The following is a 23,160-nucleotide window of genomic DNA, read 5'->3' on the forward strand; positions in this document are numbered from 1 at the left end:
TTGATAATTATGGTTTATTGGTCACGATTATGAGTTTTAATTTATTACCTAGTAGCATAATTTCATTAAAAGTTATTCTCTAAAAATAGTTGTATATTTTTTGCAATTAGCTAATGTTTTTTATAGTTCAGTTACATTTACACTGTTATACCATAATCAAGCTTGTGTGAATTATCACATCTAACTCTAGTCTTATTGTGAAGGTCTCTTTTACTCAAAAATCGATTTTATCCGTTTATTTCCTAATTTTGGTTTAACTTGTAATAGAACACTACTATCTCAACATCATGATGCAGCAAACCGGATAGTAGACTCCTTTGGTAGAAGCAGGTTATGCCAAAACGTGTCGAAACTCCAAATCAAGTTTGGAAATCTAGGACTCCTAGATTCCGAATTTTAGTGGATATATTAGCGTATACTTACCTTATCAAATTTAACCGAAACCTGGTCTAATTATTATAAAGCATTGTGTATAAATAGACGTACAAAGCAGAAGAAAAATTACACGTACAAATCAAAGACAGACTAAAAAAAAGACAATCATTACATTATGGAAGGTAAAAGGTTAAACCCCATTGATACTTCTTCCGTTCATGCTTGCTCAATCAATCATATTCGTGATATGAACTTGAAAAGTTTAATAGCACGGAAAAAACTTCATCTTGTTCTTGATCTAGATAACACCCTCCTTCAAACAAGAGCGATGCGAAATCTAACCCTATATGATCGTGAATATTTGGAACGTCCTGGTACTCAAAGATGGCTCGAGGAAGGAAAATTGATTAGATGGGGCAAGGTAATTTTTGGACTTTTTTCTTAAATTAAATCAAATTATTATATTTTCCTACCATTGATTCTTTTTTGTCATTGTTTTGGTATTATCTTCTTCTTTTTTTACACTGAAGGTAATCAGTTAATACTCCAGTTAAAAATAAACTTGGTTTATAACATAGAGTTATTGTCACTTGTTTTTAATTATGGAAAAAAAAAAAAACTTCTGTATATATTTTTTTCTGTGTAATACTTGTGTACTTTGTTACGGATCTTTACTCTTTAGTATAGGAGGGAAAGACGCAGTCACGCAGTACATTACATATCAGTTGTTCGTAATTTTTAGCAATTTTATACTTTGTATATACAGTATCAGTATGTTAATAATTATTGCATGTCCTAGTCATTCCTTAAAAGCTTTGCGGCTTTGAGCTTGTGAAATACCAATTCTTATCATTACTTACGTTTGATTTTAGCAATTGTGTATTCTAAAATCATATAATTTTCATATAACAGGGAAAAGATCAATGGCTGACCAAATTAAGGCCCAACGTTCACAACTTCCTAGAAGAAGCAAGCAAACTGTTTGATTTTTCAATATTTACACTAGGAGGTCGTATGTATGCAAAGAAAATACTAGATATTCTTGATCCCAAGGGATTATATTTTGCACATTCAGACGTAATTACTAAAGAAGATTGCATCACACCGATGAAAAAAGGGCTTAATCTTGTATCGTCACATGACAGAGTTGTTTTGATAGTTGACGATATAGAAGAATTCTGGGACAATGATTCTAAAAACTTGATCAAAATTGCTCCGTACGAGTTCTTTGATGACAATAAAAGGACTTGGTCGAGACGATTTGCAGATGAAAGTGAGAAATATGGAGAATTAGCAAGGGTTTTGAGAGAACTTAAGAAAATTCATCGGGAATTTTATAGTACAGAGAAAGGAGATATGGAAGGACTCCATTATGAAAGTCGAGATGTAAGAAAAGCAAGAGATGAGGTGCAAAGGAAGTTTCAAATGATCGGAACTGTCACCGGTAGAGAAATGGAGCTAATATTAATTAGTTTGGGTTACAAATAAAGACATTAATTAGGTTTTTTTTTTTGTTTTTATAAGGTTTTGCATGGTACTTTTGGATGTCATGAGAATTTTTCATATATAATAATTGGTAAAAGTATTTTTGTTTTGTTAATTGTGTTTTGCTTGAAAATAATGCTTATTCGAAAGAAATTGCAAGATGGATTAAGAAGCATATTTGTGTAGGTATTGGTAACGTCCTAGTTTTATTATAATTAAAAGTACCTTGGATTTTAACAAAGATAATGTAGGTGCATATATATATATATATATATATATATATATATAATATATATATATATATATAATATATATATATATATATATATATATATATATATATGATTGATATAATCTATATATCTATACAAATATATTAAAAGGCGTGCCGCGTGTGGCATCTTTATTATTCCACTAAAATTGTATAATTTGTATATAAGTATGTCAATTAACAAAAGTAAAATTAGCTTGCAATAAGATTTGAACCCATCTATTATACATGACACAATTACCATCTCAACCAACTTTTAATCATGATTTAACTGTCCACATTATTATATTTATACCTTTTATATGTTGAGTTTTCCTTAATATATTTTAATAGGAATAGAAAAAATACACATCAAGTTTGGAAAACAGTACCAACTCGGAGCAACGTCCGGGCCCAAATACTAGTAAATGTATTATAAGGCGTGCATAAACAAGAAACTGTGCCACGTGGCGCTCTCCCTAAGAAGTTTTAGTTCATGTAATTCATGTACAATAAAAAAAAAATTAGAAATTACGTAGTATAGAGTTTGATCATGAGACTTCAAGTACATATACTAAAGTCTTAACCATTAGACTAAGTTGTATTTAGTCTTATTATCATAAAGTATTATATTAATAAATGAAATTCGGGGCATAATCAGGACCTAATAACTAGTTTCATTTATGATGTTAGAACTATTGTAGCGTAATTCTAGTGCATATTTAATTAAATATATAAACTATAAGAAATGAATCTAAAATCTATTGTCTTTTTGTTGTTATTTTTTTTTTATATAACTGGGCAAGCCTTTCATTAATTCACTTGAGATAGAAAGCCTCAACTCACACCAGGTATTTTTTTCCAAAAGAAAGAAACTTTCATAGTGTCTAACACACCCAATGATGAGGGGGCCTTCAAATCTCAAGTTAAACCACAGTTTACAAAAAAAATGAACTAACAAGCAATAAGAAAGGCCTAGCCATGAGAATCTGAATACAACTCAAAAGCCAACTGCCATCTTGCAAGAAATAGAGAACAAAACACAGCTTACAAGAAAGGTAATATACAATCTGAGAGACCACCTGAGAATCAAACTGAGAACAGCAAAAATTCTGAATTCCGACGCATGCCTTGCTTGGCTAAGAAGTCAGCAACAGAGTTGGAGGATCTTCCTTTATGAACTATGATGAGGTTCAAAACGTAATTATGCGCATGACAAGTAAACTTCAACTGAAATGATATATTCCACGGCCCTCCATTTTCATTGTTACACCAAAGAACCGCATTCGCAGAGTCAGATCCAATTACAAGAGGAGAAGAGCGAGTGGCCTCACTAACCAAGGAGATGAAGACTGCTCTATGAATAGCCAATATTTCCGCGCAATTAATTTTCATAAAGGAGATTGGAAAGGAGAATAAACAGACAAATGATCCATGAGAGTTTCTTAGAACCCCACCAATTGATGAACTCGAAACGAAGATGTTAACGGAAGCATCAACATTCCATTTAAGGCAATTCCCAGATGGAGCGACCGAAATCGAAGATGGGAGATACAGAGCTTGAGATGGAGATGCCAAGGATAAACTAGCCCAAAGAAGACATTGTTATGGCTGATTTTTACAGGTTGACATTGACATAATGACTTAAGGACCTTGACGATAAGACGTAAGGCAAGCCGCGAAAGTACGACGCAAAGACTAAGTCAGCCAAGCAAGTAATTAATGGTCCGAGAAAGAAGGGTTACAATTTGAACGTGCTTGACCAATAAGGCTGCGGGCAAGCGGCAGTTGCACGAAGCTAGGAGGCAGATGTGATCAGTTGAGCGTAGCAAGGAGAATCTCCTAGATTTAGGAAAAATAATCGTTGTAAAATCTTAGCTTAGAACTATAGTACTTAAACACAGGAAAAGCCATAAAGAAAGAGACGACATTATTCAGAGAAAAGGCATACAAGTAAAAGCTATTTGCAATTCACATTCATCCATACTATTCTTGTACTTAGATCAAAAAGATAAACCGCAACGATTGTTGTTCATCTGGAACGACGATCATCGATAGCGTATTGGTGGAATCATCTCCACCCGCGGTTTTTACCCACCTTCATTGGGGTTTCCCGCGTCACCATTTCCTTGTATCATTCCCCTGAATTTCCCCTTTGCATTATTCCTTTGATATATTAGTCCAAATGTCTGGTTGTCGAGTCCCCCCAACTTTAATTCTGTCGTAAGGCAAATTTCAACATGGGTCGCAGTTTATTAGCGACAAGACGAACTTCTGCAACGAGTGGAATATTACGTTGGTGACGTCAACGCCAAGGTATCCACAAGCTAACGGCCAAGCTGAGTCTAGTAACAAGACAGTCATTGACACCTTAAAGAAGTGACTCACCGCGAAGAAAAGCAAGTGGGCAGAAACGTTACCATTCATCCTATGGGTAAATCGCACAACACCACGCACTGCGACAGGACAAACGTCGTTCTCATTAGTATACGGATGCGAAGCTGTTTTACCATATGAAGTGAACGTCCCAACCGCTAGATATGGCTTAATGACGAAGCAGCAGAATCGCAACGAGCTTTTCAACGATTTGGATCCCATCGAAGAGTTGTGAGATGCAACATTAGTGCGTATGGCAGCTCAACAACAGGTAGTCGCAAGAAGTTTCAACAAGAACGTTCAGGTAAAGTCATTCGTCGAAGGTGATTGGTTCCTAAGGAAAGTGTTTCTAGACACGCAAGAGATCAACACTGGTAAGTTAGGACCTAAATAGGAAGGACCACATCAGATTAGCAAAGTAGTAGGCAACGGGGCCTACCGATTGATCCGACGTGACGGAAGCCTTATACCGCGTAGTTGGAACGCTACACATCTTAAGCGATACTTCTTCTAGCTAAGTAATCTGCTACGTTTTTTATTTTTAGTCGATAAACGACAAGTTATCATGTCAACGTCGCTGACGGTCAGCGACCTTAGTTTTGTTTGACTATGCGTTATTTTTTCAGGAGACTTGTTTACCTTCGTTCCGATAACGTCGCAATGTTCTAACGACAGGACGAACAAACACTTGTTTCATTATGCAATAAATATGGATCGAGGATATCACCAACAATGATATCCGCGTTTTTTAAACTTCAATAAGTACGATACGACGATTGTTCCTAAGACTGTCTACGATGATTATCTAGCGTGTTCTACATATTCTCTGTGCTCATTACATGTAAGTATATGTGTATTTCTTTCCGATATTTTAAGTTATCATACTAATATGTCCAAAGATTGCGTCTGAACGACCAAGCACTAGTAGAATAAATGCTATTTGCTGCGGTTTTACCCATACACAGCAATATATCACGTAAAAATAAACATAAAATATAAAATAAAGATATTGCCGCCATTTCTTCTTAAAACCGCAGCAATATGGTATTAACAGAAAAAATTTTGAAAAAAAATTGACTATTTGACAAGACATATTATTGCAGTTTTTGTCAAGAACCGCAACAATATACTAAAATATTATTAAAAAATAATATTTTAATATGTTGCTGCGGTTCTTAAAAAAAACCGCATCAATATCATTTAAAAAAAATATAAAACGCGCATCAAGCATCACACCTCACTCATTAGGGTTTTTTCCCACTCACGCCTCTCAACCTCAGTACCTCACCCGCCTCACTTCTTTGTTCTCTCAGCCTCTCAACCTTTTCTCTCTCTCTCAACCTTTTCTCTCTCTCTCAACCTCTCTTCTCTCTCTCAACGTCTCTTCTCTGTCTCTCAACATCCCTTCTCTCTCATCTCTCTCTCTTCTATGTCAACTTTCATCGGCGTTCTGTCCACCGGACTCAACTCCTCCTAACAACCTTCGAACGGAGCGACAATTTACCTTCACAGGCGTTCTTCCACCGGACTCGTACTGCTCCCGTCAACCTTCGTGTTGACCCTTGAGTTTTGAAGATGACCTAACCACAAAAGACATAGTATATTTTATTTATGATTGCAAGGTAATTCATGCTCGAGCTAAGAGAATACTTGATTGAAGATTAAAGCGGAGAATTAATCAAGATTGAAGTAAAGATGTTCGAGAAATGAAGAATCAAGCATGGAATGAAGATTAGAATACATTAGGGTATTTATTAATCTTCTTGTCAAGGTTGAGTAAAAGCTTTATTAAGTTCGTGGTGAATTCTCAAAGGAACTTGGTTCTGTTTCCCATGAAAGGAACAGACTGGCACTATAGGAACAAGGCTTAGGAACAAGACTTAATAATTAGGGAACAAGACTTAAAACTAATTTAGGAACTTCTAAGTGACTAATATTGTGCGCCTAAGAAAATTGTGTGCCCAATATAGTTGTTAGAGTTTTTAGGGATATTTTGACTAAGATCCATTATTTTAGGAAGTTAGTTTAAGTTTGTTAGGAAAAGATTTTAAAAAGATTTTCTGATTTTAAAATAACTGATTTTCAAATCTTATCTTTTTAAAATATATATTTTATCTTTTATATTTTATTTAAAAGATTTAGTTTTCGAAAATATATTATTTCCGGTTTTCAAAATGTTTCGGATTTTTTGAAATACAAAAACTGTTTTTCGGTTTTTATAAAAATTTTGAAAAAGATATTTCCCTAAAAACTAGCTAAAGGATTTTATTTATTTATTTCCTAAATTCTAGATTACACGCCTAAGTTTACTGCTACTGTTTATGTAGTTAGTGGATTTAGTGGCTTAAGTTAATTATCCTCCAAGTATTTAATTAAATTAAATAAGATTAATTATTCTCCAAGTTTGCAAAAACCACGTAATATGTTACTGCTTCTATGAAGTGAAGTAGTGGATTAGTGGATGCTTTAATGACATGGAATAATTAATTTAATTTAATTAATTAATTAAACATCATGGAGAACATGTGATAATGGTCTAAGTTAGTGGAAATCATGTCTTGTCTTAATTGTCTATAAATAGGCGCCTAATTCATTTGAGTAAAATTGTGTCTGACTTTTATTAGTCACACCATGTGTGCTGACTTAGTTATTAGATTTGTCTTTAAGTTATCTAAAGTGTCAGTGCCTTTCCTTAAGAGAATTCATACTTACATTAATCGAGTTTTATTACTCTTCCATTGTTTTACAAAGTGTATTTTTGAGAAAAAGGGTTTGAGTGAACTCTTGTAAGTGTGAGAAAGCTTTGAGTGAAGCAAAGAAAGAGAAAAGAGAAAGAGAAAGGAACTTCGAGTGAAGTTTGAGAGAAAACGTCAGTTGTTGGGAACTGTCGTTGGGAACTTGAGTTGAGTGACTTAAGTTGAGAATCGAGAGAAAAGTAATAGGTTGTAATCAGGATTGTTTTGGCCTATTATAGTGGAAAGTTGTTTAAAATCCCTTGTGGTCGAGGTTGTTTCTTCCTACTAGGCCTAGGAAGTTTTTCCTCGTAAAATCTCTCGTGTTCCCATTGTTTGTTCCCAAGTTTACTTTTAATTCCGCAAAAAGTAGTGCTTATTCTCTCACTATAATTCACCCCCCCTCTTATAGTGCTCATATTATACAACAATTGGTATCAGAGCGGGAACTCTAATATTCAGGAAACCCTGTTGAGTTCAAGATCTTGAAAAATATGAATACTAGAGAGAAACTGGAAGAAGGGTACTCTACGCAGAGGCCACCAATGTTCAATGGTAAGTTTTACACTTACTGGAAGAACAGAATGGAGATCTTTATCAAAGCCGACAATTACCAGGTATGGAGAGTCATAGAGGTAGGTGATTTTGAAGTCACTACCACTAATGACAAAAATGAGGTAATTCCTAAATCTATATCTGATTTTGATAAAGCTGATTTCGAAAAGATGGAAATTAATGCTCTTGCTATAAAATTTGCTTCATTGTGGTCTTGGTCCTCATGAACACAATCGTGTTATGGGATGTAAAACCGCAAAACAAATTTGGGATCTTCTTGAAGTCACTCATGAAGGTACGAGTGAAGTTAAGAGATCAAAAATAGATCTTTGATTGAACCAATATGAACTTTTTCAAATGAAATCAAAAGAGTCTATCCAAGACATGTTTACACGCTTTACTAATATAATTAATGAGCTAACATCTCTTGGTAAAGTGATTACATCTGAGGAACAGGTACGAAAGGTCCTAAGGAGCCTTCCTAGGGATCGTTGGATGGCTAAGGTAACTGCCTTACAGGAAACTAAGGACTTTACTAAGTTCAATTTGGAACAACTTGCTGGTTCCCTCATGACTCATGAGTTGCAATTGGACAATGAGAATGGAGACATGTCCAAGCAAAAGTCGATTGCCTTAAAAGCTGATGAAAGTGAAGGCTCAGAAACAGATGAAGAAGAATCTGCTCTCATGGTCCGAAAATTCAAAAGAATGTTTAGGAACATGAAGAAAGGTGATTACAAAGGTAAGAATAAGAAATATTCTAACAAACTTGTTTGTCATAAGTGTGGCAGTTCTGAGCACTTCATCAAGGATTGTCCCCAATGGGAACAAGAAAAAGGCAAAGGAAGGGAACAGAGCAGAGATAGGAACAAAGAATACAAAAACTCCTATACTCGATCTGACATGAAGAAAGCTATGGTTGCTGCATGGGGAGACTCTGACTCTGAGGAAGAAGATGATCCTCAACCAAATGAGGAGACTGCAAACTTCTGTCTTATGGCTCTTGACAATTCCGAATCTGATGAAGAGATTGAATCTCTTGAGGCAAGTCTAGACACCATCAAAACTCGTCTTAATTCTTTAAGTAAAGAAAAATTATTTGAGTTTATTGTTGACGCTGTAAATGATTGCAAAGATGAAACCATTAAACTAAAACAATGTCAAATGCTTTAAGTGTAGCAAAGGAACATACCTCTTGGCTTAAAAGTGTTCGATTGATATTGAGAAAAGATTTTTCGAATTGTTTGACAAAAATCTTAAATTAAAAGAGGATTTCGAAAATCTTAAAAATGAGAACTACTTGTTAAGTCTTGAGTTATCACAACTAAAAGAGTTTGTTCCTGAAGTAAGTTCATTTGACATTAAGTCAGTTCCCTTGCAAAGTTTCAAATCTGAAATAAACGAATTGAAAAATCATGTTTCATTTTTGGAAATTGAAAATAAGGAACTTGTAGGGGAACTGCACCAAATGAGAAATGAAAAGAAAATGCTACCTATTCCAAACTGGATTAAGAACCCTCAAACAAAACGAACTGAAGGTCTTGGTTTTAATCACAAAAAGAAATTTGAAAAACCTAAAAAGAGAGTTGATTTACCAAGTGATAAAGTTTGTATGTTTTGTGGGAACACTGGTCATTTTAGGAACTCTTGTCCTAAAAGACTTGGTCGAATCAATGAGAACTTGGAAACAAGTAAAGTAATTTGGAAAAAGAAATCTATTGTTCCTGAAGGAAAGGAACCCAAGAAAGATTGGGTTCCTAACTCTAACAATTAGTTTTCTTGCAGGTTGGAGTAGGGGGAACAACACATGGTACCTAGACAGTGGTTGTTCTAAGCATATGACTGGAGATAAATCAAGATTTCTCTCACTCTCAGCCTACAATGGTGGAAGTGTGACTTTTGGTGACAACAAGAAAGGTAACATAGTTGCCATGGGCAAAGTTGGTAAGTCATCGTCACATTCCATAGAAAATGTGTTTCTAGTTGATGGATTAAAGCATAACTTGTTAAGTATTTCCCAATTCTGTGATAGAGGGAACTGTGTGAAGTTTAATAGTGAAAAATGTTTGATAGTCAACAATAGCACAAAGGATATCATTTTGGAAGGAACAAGGAAAGGGAACACATATGTTGTGGATCTCAACCTTGTTCCCAAAAACAAATTCACATGCCTTAGTGTTATTGTGATGATTCATTCTTATGGCACAAGCGTCTAGGTCATGCTAGCTTTTCCTTGCTTGACAAACTGCGTTCTAAAGAACTAGTTTTAGGTTTACCCTCTACTAAGTTTCATTTAGATCATGTGTGTGATGCATGCGCAAAAGGCAAGCATGTTAGGTCCTCTTTCAAGTCCAAGAATGTAGTGAGTACCACAAGACCTTTAGAGTTAATACATATGGATTTATGTGGACCTATGAGGATACAAAGTAGGAGTGGAAAGAAATATGTGTTAGTAATTGTAGATGACTTCTCTAGATTTACTTGGGTTATTTTTCTTTCTAGCAAGGACGAGACTTATGATGAGTTCCTTGTCTTTGCAAAGAAAGTACAAAATTTGAGTGGTCATAAGTTACTTCACCTTAGATCCGACCATGGTAAAGAGTTTGAAAATTTAAGTTCGATGACTTTAGCAGAGACAATGGATTAGATCACAATTTCTCAGCCCCTAGAACACCTCAACAAAATGGTGTGTTGAAAGGAAGAATAGAACACTAGAAGAGATGGCTAGGACTATGTGATAGCTAGTGGACTTCCTAAAAACTTTTGGGCAGAAGCTGTGAATACTGCTTGTCACATTATAAATCGAGCCATGGTAAGACCTTTATTAAATAAAACGCCCTATGAGCTGTATTTTGGTAAAAAGCCCAATATTACATATTTCAGAACATTTGGATGTAAATGTTTTGTTCATAATAATGGGAAACAAAATATTGGAAAATTTGATGCTAGAAGTGAAGAAGTTGTATTCTTAGGATATTCTTCTAGTAGCAAGGCTTATAGAGTGTATAATAAAAGGTCTATGTGTGTAGAAGAAAGTGTGCATGTTATTTTTGATGAAACAGATAAATTTGATGCAAGCACACAGGTTGAAGATGACTTCGAAATAGGATTGACAAAAGACCTAAGTCTTATTGATGAGACTTTGGAAGACGAAGTCATGGGAACAAAGCCAAGGGAACAACATCCTGTTCCTGTTCCCAATGAGGAAGAAAAGGAACTAAGTGATGATGCACTAGTGAATGATTCCACTATTGTTGAACCTGGTTCCCAAGTACGGGAAATGAAGATGATCAAGGAAACCAAGTTTCCATCCAGGATTTCCAACCAAAGCCTTGGAAAACTCATCGTTCCCATCCTGTGGAACTAATAATCAGTGACATAAATAAGGGAACTCAAACGAGATCTCAATTGAAAAACTTTTGTGCTTTTCATGCTTTTCTTTCTATGTTGGAACCTAGGAATCATGAAGAAGCTCTCACTGATGCTGATTGGATCGTAGCAATGCAGGATGAACTTCATCAATTTGAAAGAAACAAAGTTTGGCACCTTGAACCTAAGCCTAAACATAACAAGGTTATTGGTTTAAGTGGGTGTTTCGAAACAAATTAGATGAGTTCGGAACTATCATAAGAAACAAGGCCAGGTTAGTTGTGAAAGGATACAATCAACAGGAAGGCATTGATTATGAAGAAACTTTTGCTCCAGTTGCAAGATTGGAAGCAATTAGAATCTTCATAGCTTTTGCTGCCTTCATGGGTTTCAAATTGTATCAAATGGATGTAAAATGTGCTTTTCTAAATGGTTATCTTAATGAGGAGGTATTTGTAGAACAACCTCCAGGTTTTGAAAATAAAGAATTTCCTAATCATGTCTTTAAGCTTGACAAAGCTCTTTATGGGTTAAAGCAAGCTCCAAGAGCATGGTATGAAAGACTTTCTAAGTTCCTTCTTGAAAATGAGTTTAAAAGAGGAAAATTGGATCGAACCTTGTTTTTAAAATCAAAAGGAAAACATTTATTAGTTGTTCAAATATATGTTGATGATATTATATTTGGTGCACTAATGAATCTTTGTGCAAGGACTTTGCTAATCTCATGAGTAAAGAATTTGAAATGAGTATGATGGGTGAGCTCAACTTCTTCTTGGGGTTGCAAATCAAGCAAACAGAAGAAGGAATCTACATCCATCAACAAAAGTACATAAAGGAACTATTGAAAAAGTATGGTTTGGAAGCATCCAAAGTTAATCATACACCTATGGGAATCTCAACCAGATTGGATGAAGATTCTATAGGAAAAAGTGTGGATCAAACCAAATATCGAGGTATGATTGGCTCATTACTATATCTAACTGCAAGTCGTCCTGATATTGCTTTCAGTGTAGGTTATGTGCAAGGTTTCAAGCCAATCCAAAGGAATCTCATCTCACAGCTGTGAAGAGAATCCTAAGATACCTCAAGGGAACAGATGATTTAAGCCTATTCTATTAGGAGTGATACCTTTGAATTGAAAGGATTTGCGGATGCTGACTATGCAGGAGATCTGGTCAATAGAAAGAGTACATCAGGTATGGTTCAGTTCCTTAGTCATAGTTTAGTTTCTTGGAGCACCAAGAAGCAAAACACAGTTGCTTTATCTACAGCAGAGGCTGAATATGTTGCAGCAGCAGCATGTTGTTCCCAAATGCTATGGATAAAACAACAACTACGTGACTATGGAATCTACTTTGAATGTGTTCCCATCTATTGTGATAATACTAGTGCTATTAGTATTTCTAAAGATCCCGTACATCATTCAAGAGTCAAACACATCCATATTAGGCATCACTTTCTGAAAGATAATGTTGAGAAGGGTCTTATTAAAATGGAATTCTGTGAGACTGAACGTCAAATTGCAGAATATTGACAAAACCCTTAAATAGAGATAGGTTTGAGAAATTGAGACTTGAACTTGGCTTAATCAAATTGAAATGATTGCTACATTATTCCCCTTTGTGTTAATTCTTTGGCATTATGTCTGATGTGCATTTTTGATTTTTATTTGCTTAAATACATCACAATTCTTATATGATTATTTCATATGTATAAGTAAAAATGTCTGAAAACTGCTCACCAATGTCCAATAATATTCCCCTTATTGTTCATAGGACAATTCTATGCCTTAAGTGATAACAAAGGATTAAAAGAATTAATGGAGTTCCAAAGTAGCAAAATTTCATTGTTCCATTCATTGTTCCCAAACGATGTTCCCAATTCCCAGCGTATTAGAGTTAGTTTTTTTTTTCTTTTCAAAATTCGAAAAACCAAAAATATTCTGTTCAGATTTTATTTCCTAAAAATCTGATTTTTCCTTATATCTCTCAAGTTAGTTGAAGATTTTTTTTTAGAAGATTTTTTTAAAAAAACGTGTACATACACGGTTTTATTTATTCTTTCCTTAAACAAAACAAATTTTTTTCCTTCCTTCTCATAAAACCGAAAATTCTCCACAAAACATGACTACCAAAAACATTTCACTCTCTCTCCTCCCACAAAGCCGAAAAACCCTCTCCTTCATCCTCTAAAATTGAATCACCAACACCCATGGATATTTCTCCCAATTCTTCATCAAGAATTCTAAGGAAAAGGAAGAAACAAGAAGAATCGGTTGAAATGGAGGTTGAAGAAGCTCATGCAACTAGTGAGGGGGAATCAGATGTTCCCGAGAGAGGAACAACTCGGGTTGTTCGAAAAAATTCCACGGCACTAGGTATGTGCATGGACTTTTTATTGATGTTTCTTGGTGCAAAAGAGTAAACTTTCGTCAATTGCTTAATATGATTAAGTTTCAAGGTTGGGAAAATCTTTTTGTGAAATGTTATGGAAATAGTTTGATTCCTAAATTGATGGACGAATTTTGTGAAAACTTTCCATGGATGAACAAGGAAATTGTTCCACCTTGGTGAAAGGAACTCAAATTGATTTTAATGCAAAAACATTGGGTAAACTGCTTGGTGTTCCCGTGAGAGGAACAGATGTTTATTTCAAGAAACAACGTGGTTCTATCCATTTTCGGACATTTCTTTTGATCAATTGATTGTTAAGTATGGTGTCAAAAGGGAAAAACATTTCTTGATCATAATCTTCTTTCCCCTTATCACAAAATTTGTTTCACATCCTCAAGAAAGCTTTATTGCCTCGTCTTTCCAAACGTGCTCAAGTTAGCATGTTGGATTTAATTTACATTCATTGTCTTAGCTTCTCACAAACACATAAACTTTCCTCTTTAATGATTCAACATTTGAGTCATTGCATTGAAAATGGATTTGTTGTTGGTATGGAGCTTAGTAACCGAAATTCTACTTAAGTTTAAAGTGAAAATTTCGGGAACTCAGTCCATTGGGTTCCACGGGAAATATGTTGAATGTGCGTGCCTTGAATAACTTAAATGTTTGTGTTGTGAATGGAGAAGTTATTAAGGGACGTGCTAATCTTGATGATGATGAGGATGATGATGTGGATGATGAAGTGAGAAGAAGAAGAAGAAGAAAAAGAAGTTGAAGAGAAGAAAAACGAAAAAGAAAAAGAAAAGAAAAATCAAAAAGAAAAGAAAATTGAAAAAGAAAAAGAAGAACTAAAAGAAAGGGAAGAAGGTGGTTGATGAGGTGGTGAAACCGGTTATGAAAGCACTAGAGCTAGTCAAAGGGTTCAAAATATGAAAGTGCTTAATTTTCCTTTACTTGATGCCGAAGAAAGTTGTGAGGAAGATGAAGTAAAGGTGATTGATAGGGAAGATTATGAATCTAACCTACCTCCTTCTAGGGAACCGACTCCTGTTCCCATGGAAACCAATCCTCCTTTTCCTCCATCTCCACAAAAATCTGCCTCACCCTCTACCCTAGCACCACAAGATGATTCTATCCCTCCCTCTACCTCAAAACCCTCCTGTTCTGTTCCTAAAGCTAAGGAAACAGTTGGTGTTCCCATTCTAGAGGAACAACCTGCTGTTCCCAAACCTAAGGAACAAACACGCAAACCCCAACCTTCTCAAGCTCCCTCGTCTTCTCAAAATCCTACCATTGGTTCTACATATACTCTAGCTCATGCTAGAAGGTTGGATTCTTTGTTTTCCTTGGTTATGGGTCATTCGGAAGCAATGATGGAGTTTGCTACGGAAGCTAAGGATTTAAATGGGTTGGTAAAAGGGGTTATGAGCAAAGTTGACAAAGCCTTGGATGGACAACAAGAATATGGCTCGGCTTGGTGAACTTTCTTCCTCATTCAAGCATGAACTCAGATTGTTGAAGTTGGAAGAATTGTGCTCAAGGGAAATGATCATTGGCCGAAAATCATCAAGAAGTGATGGCAAAGCTTCATGATGTGGTGGAAGAAGTAGAACAACCTCCCTCTCCAAAATCATAAACTTTTCTAATTTAGCTTGTTTTATTTTGTGTGGGAACATGAACTTTGTTTAATATTTGTCTTTTCTATCCTTCTCCTTTAATCATGCTACAATGGAACTTTTGGTTTGCTTAATTCTAAGTTTGATCTTTTTGCATGTGTGCGTCTAAATGAATGGCTAATATTCTTGGATTGCGGTTTTTGAGAGTTGAATGCTTTATTTGCTTATACTAACCAACTTATTTCTTACAAGTTTGGTTGTGTGATGTGTTTAGTGAATAATATTCATCTTTTTGAAATCGTGGACTATGTTTTTGAAGATGCCAAAGGGGGAAAGATAAGGCAAATCAGAGTAAATTTTTTTTGTCATGAATTATGTTCTCATATTTCGACTTTACAAAATAAAATAACGAGTCTATAATACTTAATTTAACTTGGTTACATACTTTGTTAAAATTATTTTTATATGACTTATATGTATTATTTTTAGTATATGCCTTTTGTTGCCATCTTCAAAAAGGGGGAAATTGTTGACCCTTGAGTTTTGAAGATGACCTAACCACAAAAGACATAGTATATTTTATTATTGTTGCAAGGTAATTCATGCTCGAGCTAAGAGAATACTTGATTGAAGATTAAAGCGGAGAATTAATCAAGATTGAAGTAAAGATGTTCGAGAAATGAAGAATCAAGCATGGAATGAAGATTAGAATAATTATTTTTATATGACTTATATGTATTATTTTTAGTATATGCCTTTTGTTGCCATCTTCAAAAAGGGGGAAATTGTTGACCCTTGAGTTTTGAAGATGACCTAACCACAAAAGACATAGTATATTTTATTTATGATTGCAAGGTAATTCATGCTCGAGCTAAGAGAATACTTGATTGAAGATTAAAGCGGAGAATTAATCAAGATTGAAGTAAAGATGTTCGAGAAATGAAGAATCAAGCATGGAATGAAGATTAGAATACATTAGGGTATTTATTAATCTTCTTGTGAAGGTTGAGTAAAAGCTTTATTAAGTTCGTGGTGAATTCTCAAAGGAACTTGGTTCTGTTTCCATGAAAGGAACAGACATGGCACTATAGGAACAAGGCTTAGGAACAAGACTTAATAATTAGGGAACAAGACTTAAAACTAATTTAGGAACTTCTAAGTGACTAATATTGTGCGCCTAAGAAAATGTGTGCCAAATAGTTGTTAGAGTTTTTAGGGATATTTTGACTAAATCCATTATTTTAGGAAGTTAGTTTAAGTTTGTTAGGAAAAGATTTTAAAAAGATTTTCTGATTTTAAAATAACTGATTTTCAAATCTTATCTTTTTAAAATATATATTTTATCTTTTATATTTTATTTAAAAGATTTAGTTTTCGAAAATATATTATTTCCGGTTTTCAAAATGTTTCGGATTTTTTGAAATACAAAAACTGTTTTCCGGTTTTTATAAAATATTTTGAAAAAGATATTTCTCCTAAAAACTAGCTAAAGGATTTTATTTATTTATTTCCTAAATTCTAGATTACACGCCTAAGGTTTACTGCTACATGTTTATGTAGTTAGTGGATTTAGTGGCTTAAGTTAATTATCCTCCAAGTATTTAATTAAATTAAATAAGATTAATTATTCTCCAAGTTTGCAAAAACCACGTAATATGTTACTGCTTCTATGAAGTGAAGTAGTGGATTAGTGGATGCTTTACATGACATGGAATAATTAATTTAATTTAATTAATTTATTAAACATCATGGAGAACATGTGATAATGGTCTAAGTTAGTGGAAATCATGTCTTGTCTTAGTTGTCTATAAATAGGCGCCTAATTCATTTGAGTAAAAGTGTGTCTGACTTTTATTAGTCACACCATGTGTGGCTGACTTAGTTAATTTGTCTTAAGTTATCTAAAGTGTCAGTGCCTTTCCTTAAGAGAATTCATATTTACATTAATCGAGTTTTTATTACTCTTCCATTGTTTTACAAAGTGTATTTTTGAGAAAAAGGGTTTGAGTGAACTCTTGTAAGTGTGAGAAAGCTTTGAGTGAAGCAATAGAAAGAGAAAGAGAAAGAGAAAGGAACTTCTAGTGAAGTTTGAGAGAAAACGTCAGTTGTTGGGAACTGTCGTTGGGAAATTGAGTTGAGTGACTTAAGTTGAGAATCGAGAGAAAAGTAATAGGTTGTAATCAGAGTTGTTTTGGCCTATTATAGTGGAAAGTTGTTTAAAATCCCTTGTGGTCGAGGTTGTTTCTTCCTACTAGGCCTAGGAAGTTTTTCCTCGTAAAATCTCTCGTGTTCCCATTGTTTGTTCCCAAGTTTACTTTTAATTCCGCAAAAAGTAGTGCTTATTCTCTCACTATAATTCACCCCCCCTCTTATAGTGCTCATATTATACAACACTTCGAACGGAGCGACGCGTTTTTTTCGTCGTCCACTAGCCTCGACTGCAACCTTCGAACGGACGACGCGACGAAGCTGCCAAGCCCACCGGCCTCGATCCAGATTGTTTGTCAACGAATTCATACGCTTTTTTTCGATGTTATTTTTTTTCGTTTTGAGATCTGAATTTTTTTTCTTTTTTCTCCTCCTCTACTGTAATGAAATTATGGTGATGTTTTTATTTATTTTTTTATTTTCAGATTTTTGTTTGTAATATATTTTCTGCTTTTTTGTTTAATTTTGTAATTATAATTTCATTACAGTGAATTTTTAATATATTTTCTGCTTTTTAGTTTCTTTTTATATTGGGTGTTTATAACATTGTTGTAGCTAATATAACATATTATAATAATGTTACTATAACCACAAAAAAATTAGGCCTTGAAAAATGAAAAAAAAAAAAAAATTTACCTACCTGGCGCCTATTGCTGCGGTTTTGGGCTAGAAACCGCAGCAATATTACGTGTCAACCAGATAATAAATAATAATATTGTTGCGGTTTGGCCTAAAAACCGCAGCAATATAACTAATACCTACTGCTGCCCCCTTAATTGATGCGCGCCGAAAACCGCAGCAGTAGGCCACTTTTTGACCGCAGCAATAAGCATTTATTCTACTAGTGAAGGTAGGCTAACTAAGCGCATGATCATGCCTATAGTTAGTCAGAATAAGGATAGACAACGAACAACATGAAAACATAGAAGGTAAAACAAAAAAATCGTTTGGATGACCAAAATGCATAAAATGCAAAGTTATGGTCACTCCCTTGAATGACCCAAAAGTACAAAGATAAAAGTCACTCCCTTAAGTGACCCAAAACACAGTTTGATAAAAACAAAAACTTCTAAGGTTCAAAAGAAATAGATATAACACAAAGCAGAAAGACTATACGTCTGGATTTTTATCAGCTTCCTTCTCTACCGACGCAATGGACGACGGCTGTCACTTCCTTTTCAGTCTCCGGTTCAGGAGGCACATCTGACGCAATGAAATGAGCACAATATGTTTCTTTTTCGTCAACGTCGGGTGAAAAATCTGTTGTCGCTGCTAACTCGTCTTCGTCCATCAGATCCTTTATTCCCCCCAGGCATTCAAGGAAAATATCTATGTCTTTCTGCGACGTCCACGGTGCCGTTTTCTTCATCATAAACTGATACATAAGCTTGGCTCTTACCCTAGTCGTCACTTTAACCTCGAGCAGGCCGGTCCAGCTTGCTTTTTTGAGCGTCCACCTTAGCTTGGAGTGCGTCAATCTCCCGACGCGATGACTCTTCTAGCTTAGTGGCCTTCGCCTTATTTGCTCTATTTCTTCCCCATTCTTCTTCAGAGTTTCCTCCATCTTCACCACCCCTGACTGGCAAGTCTTCAACTCAGCTTCGTTGGACTTTACGTCGAGTCAGCCTTTTCGACCTTCAGCCTCATAGTCTGTTGACCCTTCAGCAGCGTCGACATTTCCTTCTTAGCCATAATAAAATGATGTGACGCATGCGCAAAGACGGAATACATACAGGTTAGTAACTACAATTTACGTTTAACATCAATGAAACAAAATTTAGGCTGAGCGACCAACTGGAAAAGGAGCTCTAAGCCGTCCGACATCATGCACGGGAGGGTGTGCTCCTTTATTCTCTCCTCAGTGCTGGGGAAGCAAAACCTTTCAGCCTCAGGCCAAATAGACCTCTCCAATGACATGAAGTCGTTGGGAACAGTCACAGTGCATGATGGCCCTCCCTTGTTAGGAGAGGCCAAGAATTCTGTCTTGCGTGCCTTTGGCGCAATCGTGTTCGTCGTCCAGTTGGACGACAACAGCAAACTGTTATGGCTGATTTTTACAGGTTGACATTCACATAATGACTTATAGACCTTGATGATAAGACGCAAGGCTAGTCGCGAAAGTACGACGCAAAGACTAAGTCAGTCAGGCAAGTAACTAATGGTCCGAGAAAGAAGGGTTACAATTTGAACGTGCTTGACCAACAAGGCTGCGGGAAAGCTGCAGTTGCACGAAGCTAGGAGGCGGATGTGATCAGTTGAGCGTAGCAAGGAGAATCTCCTAGATTTGGGGAAAATAATCGTTGTAAAATCTTAGCTTAGAATTATAGTACTTAAGCACAGGAAAAGCTATAAAGAAAGAGGCGGCATTATTCAGAGAAAAGGCATACAAGTAAAAGCTGTTTGCAATTCACATTCATCGATACTATTGTTGTACTTAGATCAAAAAGACAAATTGCAACGATTGTTGTTCATCTGGAACGACGATCATCGATAGTGTATTGGTGGAATCATCTCCATCCACGATTTTTACCCACCTTCATTGGGGTTTTTCGCGTCACCATTTCCTTGTGTCATTCCCCTGAATTTCCCCTTTGCATTATTCCTTTGATATATTAGTCCAAACGTTTGGTTGTCGAGTCCCAACTTTAATTCTGTCGTAAGGCAAATTTGAGCATAAACATACATGAGGTATTTCTTTGGATTTCAGGGGGAGAATATAGGAATGAATCATCCCAACCTTTAATCCACCATCCAAACCTTAGAAGCACAAGAGTTTGAAGGGAGGCAAGATTATCACTAGAGCCATTAAACAAGCGGGAATTTCTTTCCTTTTATAATATAAGGTCCAAATGATAATAAAGAAGACATCCAACCAAATTTTTTGAAGAAAGAGTTGCAAGAGAAGGCCATCCATTGATAAAATGCCAGCATAATGGATTCGGGAAATACCCATGAGAGGTTCCAAAGGGAGAGTCACCACTCCCAAAGGGACTTTGAGAACTCACAATGAAGCAACAGGTGGTCACAGGTTTCCGGAAACTTATTACACAAGAAACATGATATATCCGAGGCGGAATGCAGTCCATTGAGGCTAATTTATATCTAATATCAATCCTCCCTAAAAAAGCACTCCAAGCAAAGACTTCAATTCGGTGGAGAACTAACCTGGACCAAATGCCATTTATGATTGGAAATTTGGGGGAAGAATTGACTTTGGGAGCTCCAGGGCAAGAGATTTTGTAGAGAACAAGCCTGAGTTGCTATAAGACCAAATAAGTTTGTCATTAGAGCCAAAAGAGAGAGCAACCTGCTGAAGGAGTTTATCAAGAGAGGCATTTTCATCCAGATAACGAGGCCTAAGAGCACGCTCCCAAGAGAAACTCCAATTCCAACTATACCCATCCCAAGAAACATGGGAAGTAATGGAGGCCAAAGGTGATGATGTAATAGAGAAGAGCCGAGGAAAACGACTTTTGAGGGGGGGATGGGCCAATCCAAATGTCGTGCCAAAAAAAAGGTAGACGAGCCATCCCCGACACCTTTCCGAATTCCATAACAAACCAAAGAGCGACCCACGGGGTTGCAAAAAACCGCATCAGATAAGTTTCTCAAAAGGCCACCGTAGGAGGAGGCCGAAAGATATGTGATAATGGTATAGGAGGGGTATTTGTATTTCTCTTTTTGTTGTTATTTGTTAGTGTAATGAGATTATCATAACCTTTCAAAAAAAAAAAAAAAACAAATTACCATAATGAATATGCCACTCTAATCAATAATCATCCTTTACTAAACGGTTTTGTGCGTTATTTTCAAAAAAGCAAAAAAGGAATAAATCATTTTTTCAATACCAACAATGTGTATCTTGATTAATTACCATATCCTATCTTGCAAGCCACATGTTGATTTTCTTAAATCATATTATGTCTTTTTATATTGGTTTTGTTTGGAAAGGTTTTTTAAATGGCTTAAATGAATTAGGTGTGTTTGGAAAATATCTAAAATAAAAATTCAGTTCCTAAAATGACTGAAATTGACAAATTAAAAAATTTAACGTTTCAAAATGAGGTACCTAAAATCTTAAGAAAAATCTTTTTTACATCTCCTATTTTAACATCTCCTATTTTAACGTCATTCTCTCTTACTGCTTCTCTTTCCCTACTGCGTTGTTCATCTTCAAGACCTCTACTGCATCTTTTCTCAAATTTCTGTACCTTATTTTCTTAAATTAGGTACCATCTAGTTTCGTTCTTCATCTCCTTAAAATAACATCATAAAATTTCCTACTAACGCCCTAAATACATATAAAATACTGTATTTTTATACTTTTCATCTTTTCTCATTTCTCCCCTCCTTCACTTTCCCTCCCCATCTTCTTCCACATCACCCCTAAGCAGTAAGCACTAACACCAACACACCACCGCCACACCACCATCGCAGCACCGCCATACCGCCACCACCATGATCGCATCCCACCCTTCTTCCCCTTCTTCTCTCCTTTGTTTTCTCCGATTTAAAAATAAAATAAAAAAGGGAGCGCCCACCATGGACGCTCCACCATCATTTTTTTTTTTTCAAGTGAGTATCAGCTTTTCGGCCAATTACTAGGAAGTTCTGTTACCTTTTTTTTTTCACAGAGACACAGAGGACATGTCATATAGACGGTTGATGCTCCTACTATAATGAAAATATTGGTTTGTTTTTATATCTTCTTCCTGAATCTTGCAAGTTTCATCTTCAGTTCCTTTTATTTGAGCATATTATGTCACAAGTTAGTTGGATCTATACTAGTATGGTAATTTGGTAAGCAACTGATATTTGATGGACTGATGGACAACTTGAGCTATAAACCTATAATTATATTAGATGCAGATTTTGGATGTGGCGGCGACAGCGGGGAGGCGATGGCGGCGGTTGTGGGTCCGGTGGTGGTGGTGGTGGAAGAAGGCAAACGGGGAGTGAGGGGAAGAAAGGTGGAGGAAGAAGGAAGAGAATGTATAAAATACTCTATAATTATATATACTACTCCCTCTCTATATTTTTTTATCTTTCCTACTCTGACTTTGCACGTTTGCCAATGCACTTATTCTACATTAGATATCTTTCATTACATATTAGTTAAAATTATAATAATTGAATATTTATAAAATACTCATTGAGACGAATCAAACAATACCTCATATGACTATATTTTTTCTTATATATTGAGAAAAATCTAAAAGATTATCTCTAATTGTGAATAGTATCAAGATTCTAAGTGAGAAAGATAAAAAATACAGAGGGAGTACTATTTAGGACGTTAGTAGGAAATTTTAGGGCGTCAAATAGCGAAAAGTCCTACCTGGATAAAAAAAAAAAATTCAAAAATGGCTCAAATGAAGACTTCTACGTGTTCTCTCTTTTTTCGGAATGAGTTGAATTTATCATTCGTTACCGAAGTGAGAATAAATGTAAATCAAAGAGCACTGAATCATGTATAACTAGTATATGGGCCAAGATGTTTCCCGATTTGGTATTGTTTTCTGAACTTAATATGTATTTTTTTCATTCTCATTAGAATATATTAAGGAAAACTCAACATTTAAAAGGTACAAATATAATAATGTGGACACTTAAAACATGATTAAAAGTTAGTTGAGATGGTAATTATGTCATCTATAATAGCAAGAGGTTACAAGTTCAAATCTTGTTGCAAAACATGACTTATGTATATATTGGATAATTCTAGTGGAGTAACCGAGGTGCCACATGGCGTGTAAATTTAGAAATAAGTCAAGATAAGTTCATATCACTTAAGATAAATT

The 23,160-nt window shown here is 35.4% G+C and overlaps 1 protein-coding gene across 1 annotated transcript; it reads left to right on the forward strand.

Moving 5' to 3' along the window:
* Window positions 1-529: 529 nt before the first annotated feature.
* On the forward strand, window positions 530-2,111 carry LOC104906335 (RNA polymerase II C-terminal domain phosphatase-like 4). Its single transcript, XM_010695072.3, has 2 exons — window positions 530-796; window positions 1,288-2,111. Exons 1-2 carry the CDS (start codon window positions 551-553, stop codon window positions 1,861-1,863), a joined length of 822 nt encoding a protein of 273 aa, XP_010693374.2. The 5' UTR covers window positions 530-550; the 3' UTR covers window positions 1,864-2,111.
* Window positions 2,112-23,160: the final 21,049 nt, after the last annotated feature.

This window comes from Beta vulgaris, chromosome 2, assembly GCF_026745355.1.
Source record: "Beta vulgaris subsp. vulgaris cultivar EL10 chromosome 2, EL10.2, whole genome shotgun sequence".
Lineage (NCBI taxonomy): Eukaryota > Viridiplantae > Streptophyta > Magnoliopsida > Caryophyllales > Amaranthaceae > Beta > Beta vulgaris.

Coding starts and splice junctions, on each gene's coding strand:
- LOC104906335 (XM_010695072.3), top strand. CDS start 551: ATGGAAGGTAAAAGGTTAAACCCCATTGATACTTCTTCCGTTCATGCT. Junction 797..1,287: donor AATTGATTAGATGGGGCAAG/GTAATTTTTGGA, acceptor TTCATATAACAG/GGAAAAGATCAATGGCTGAC.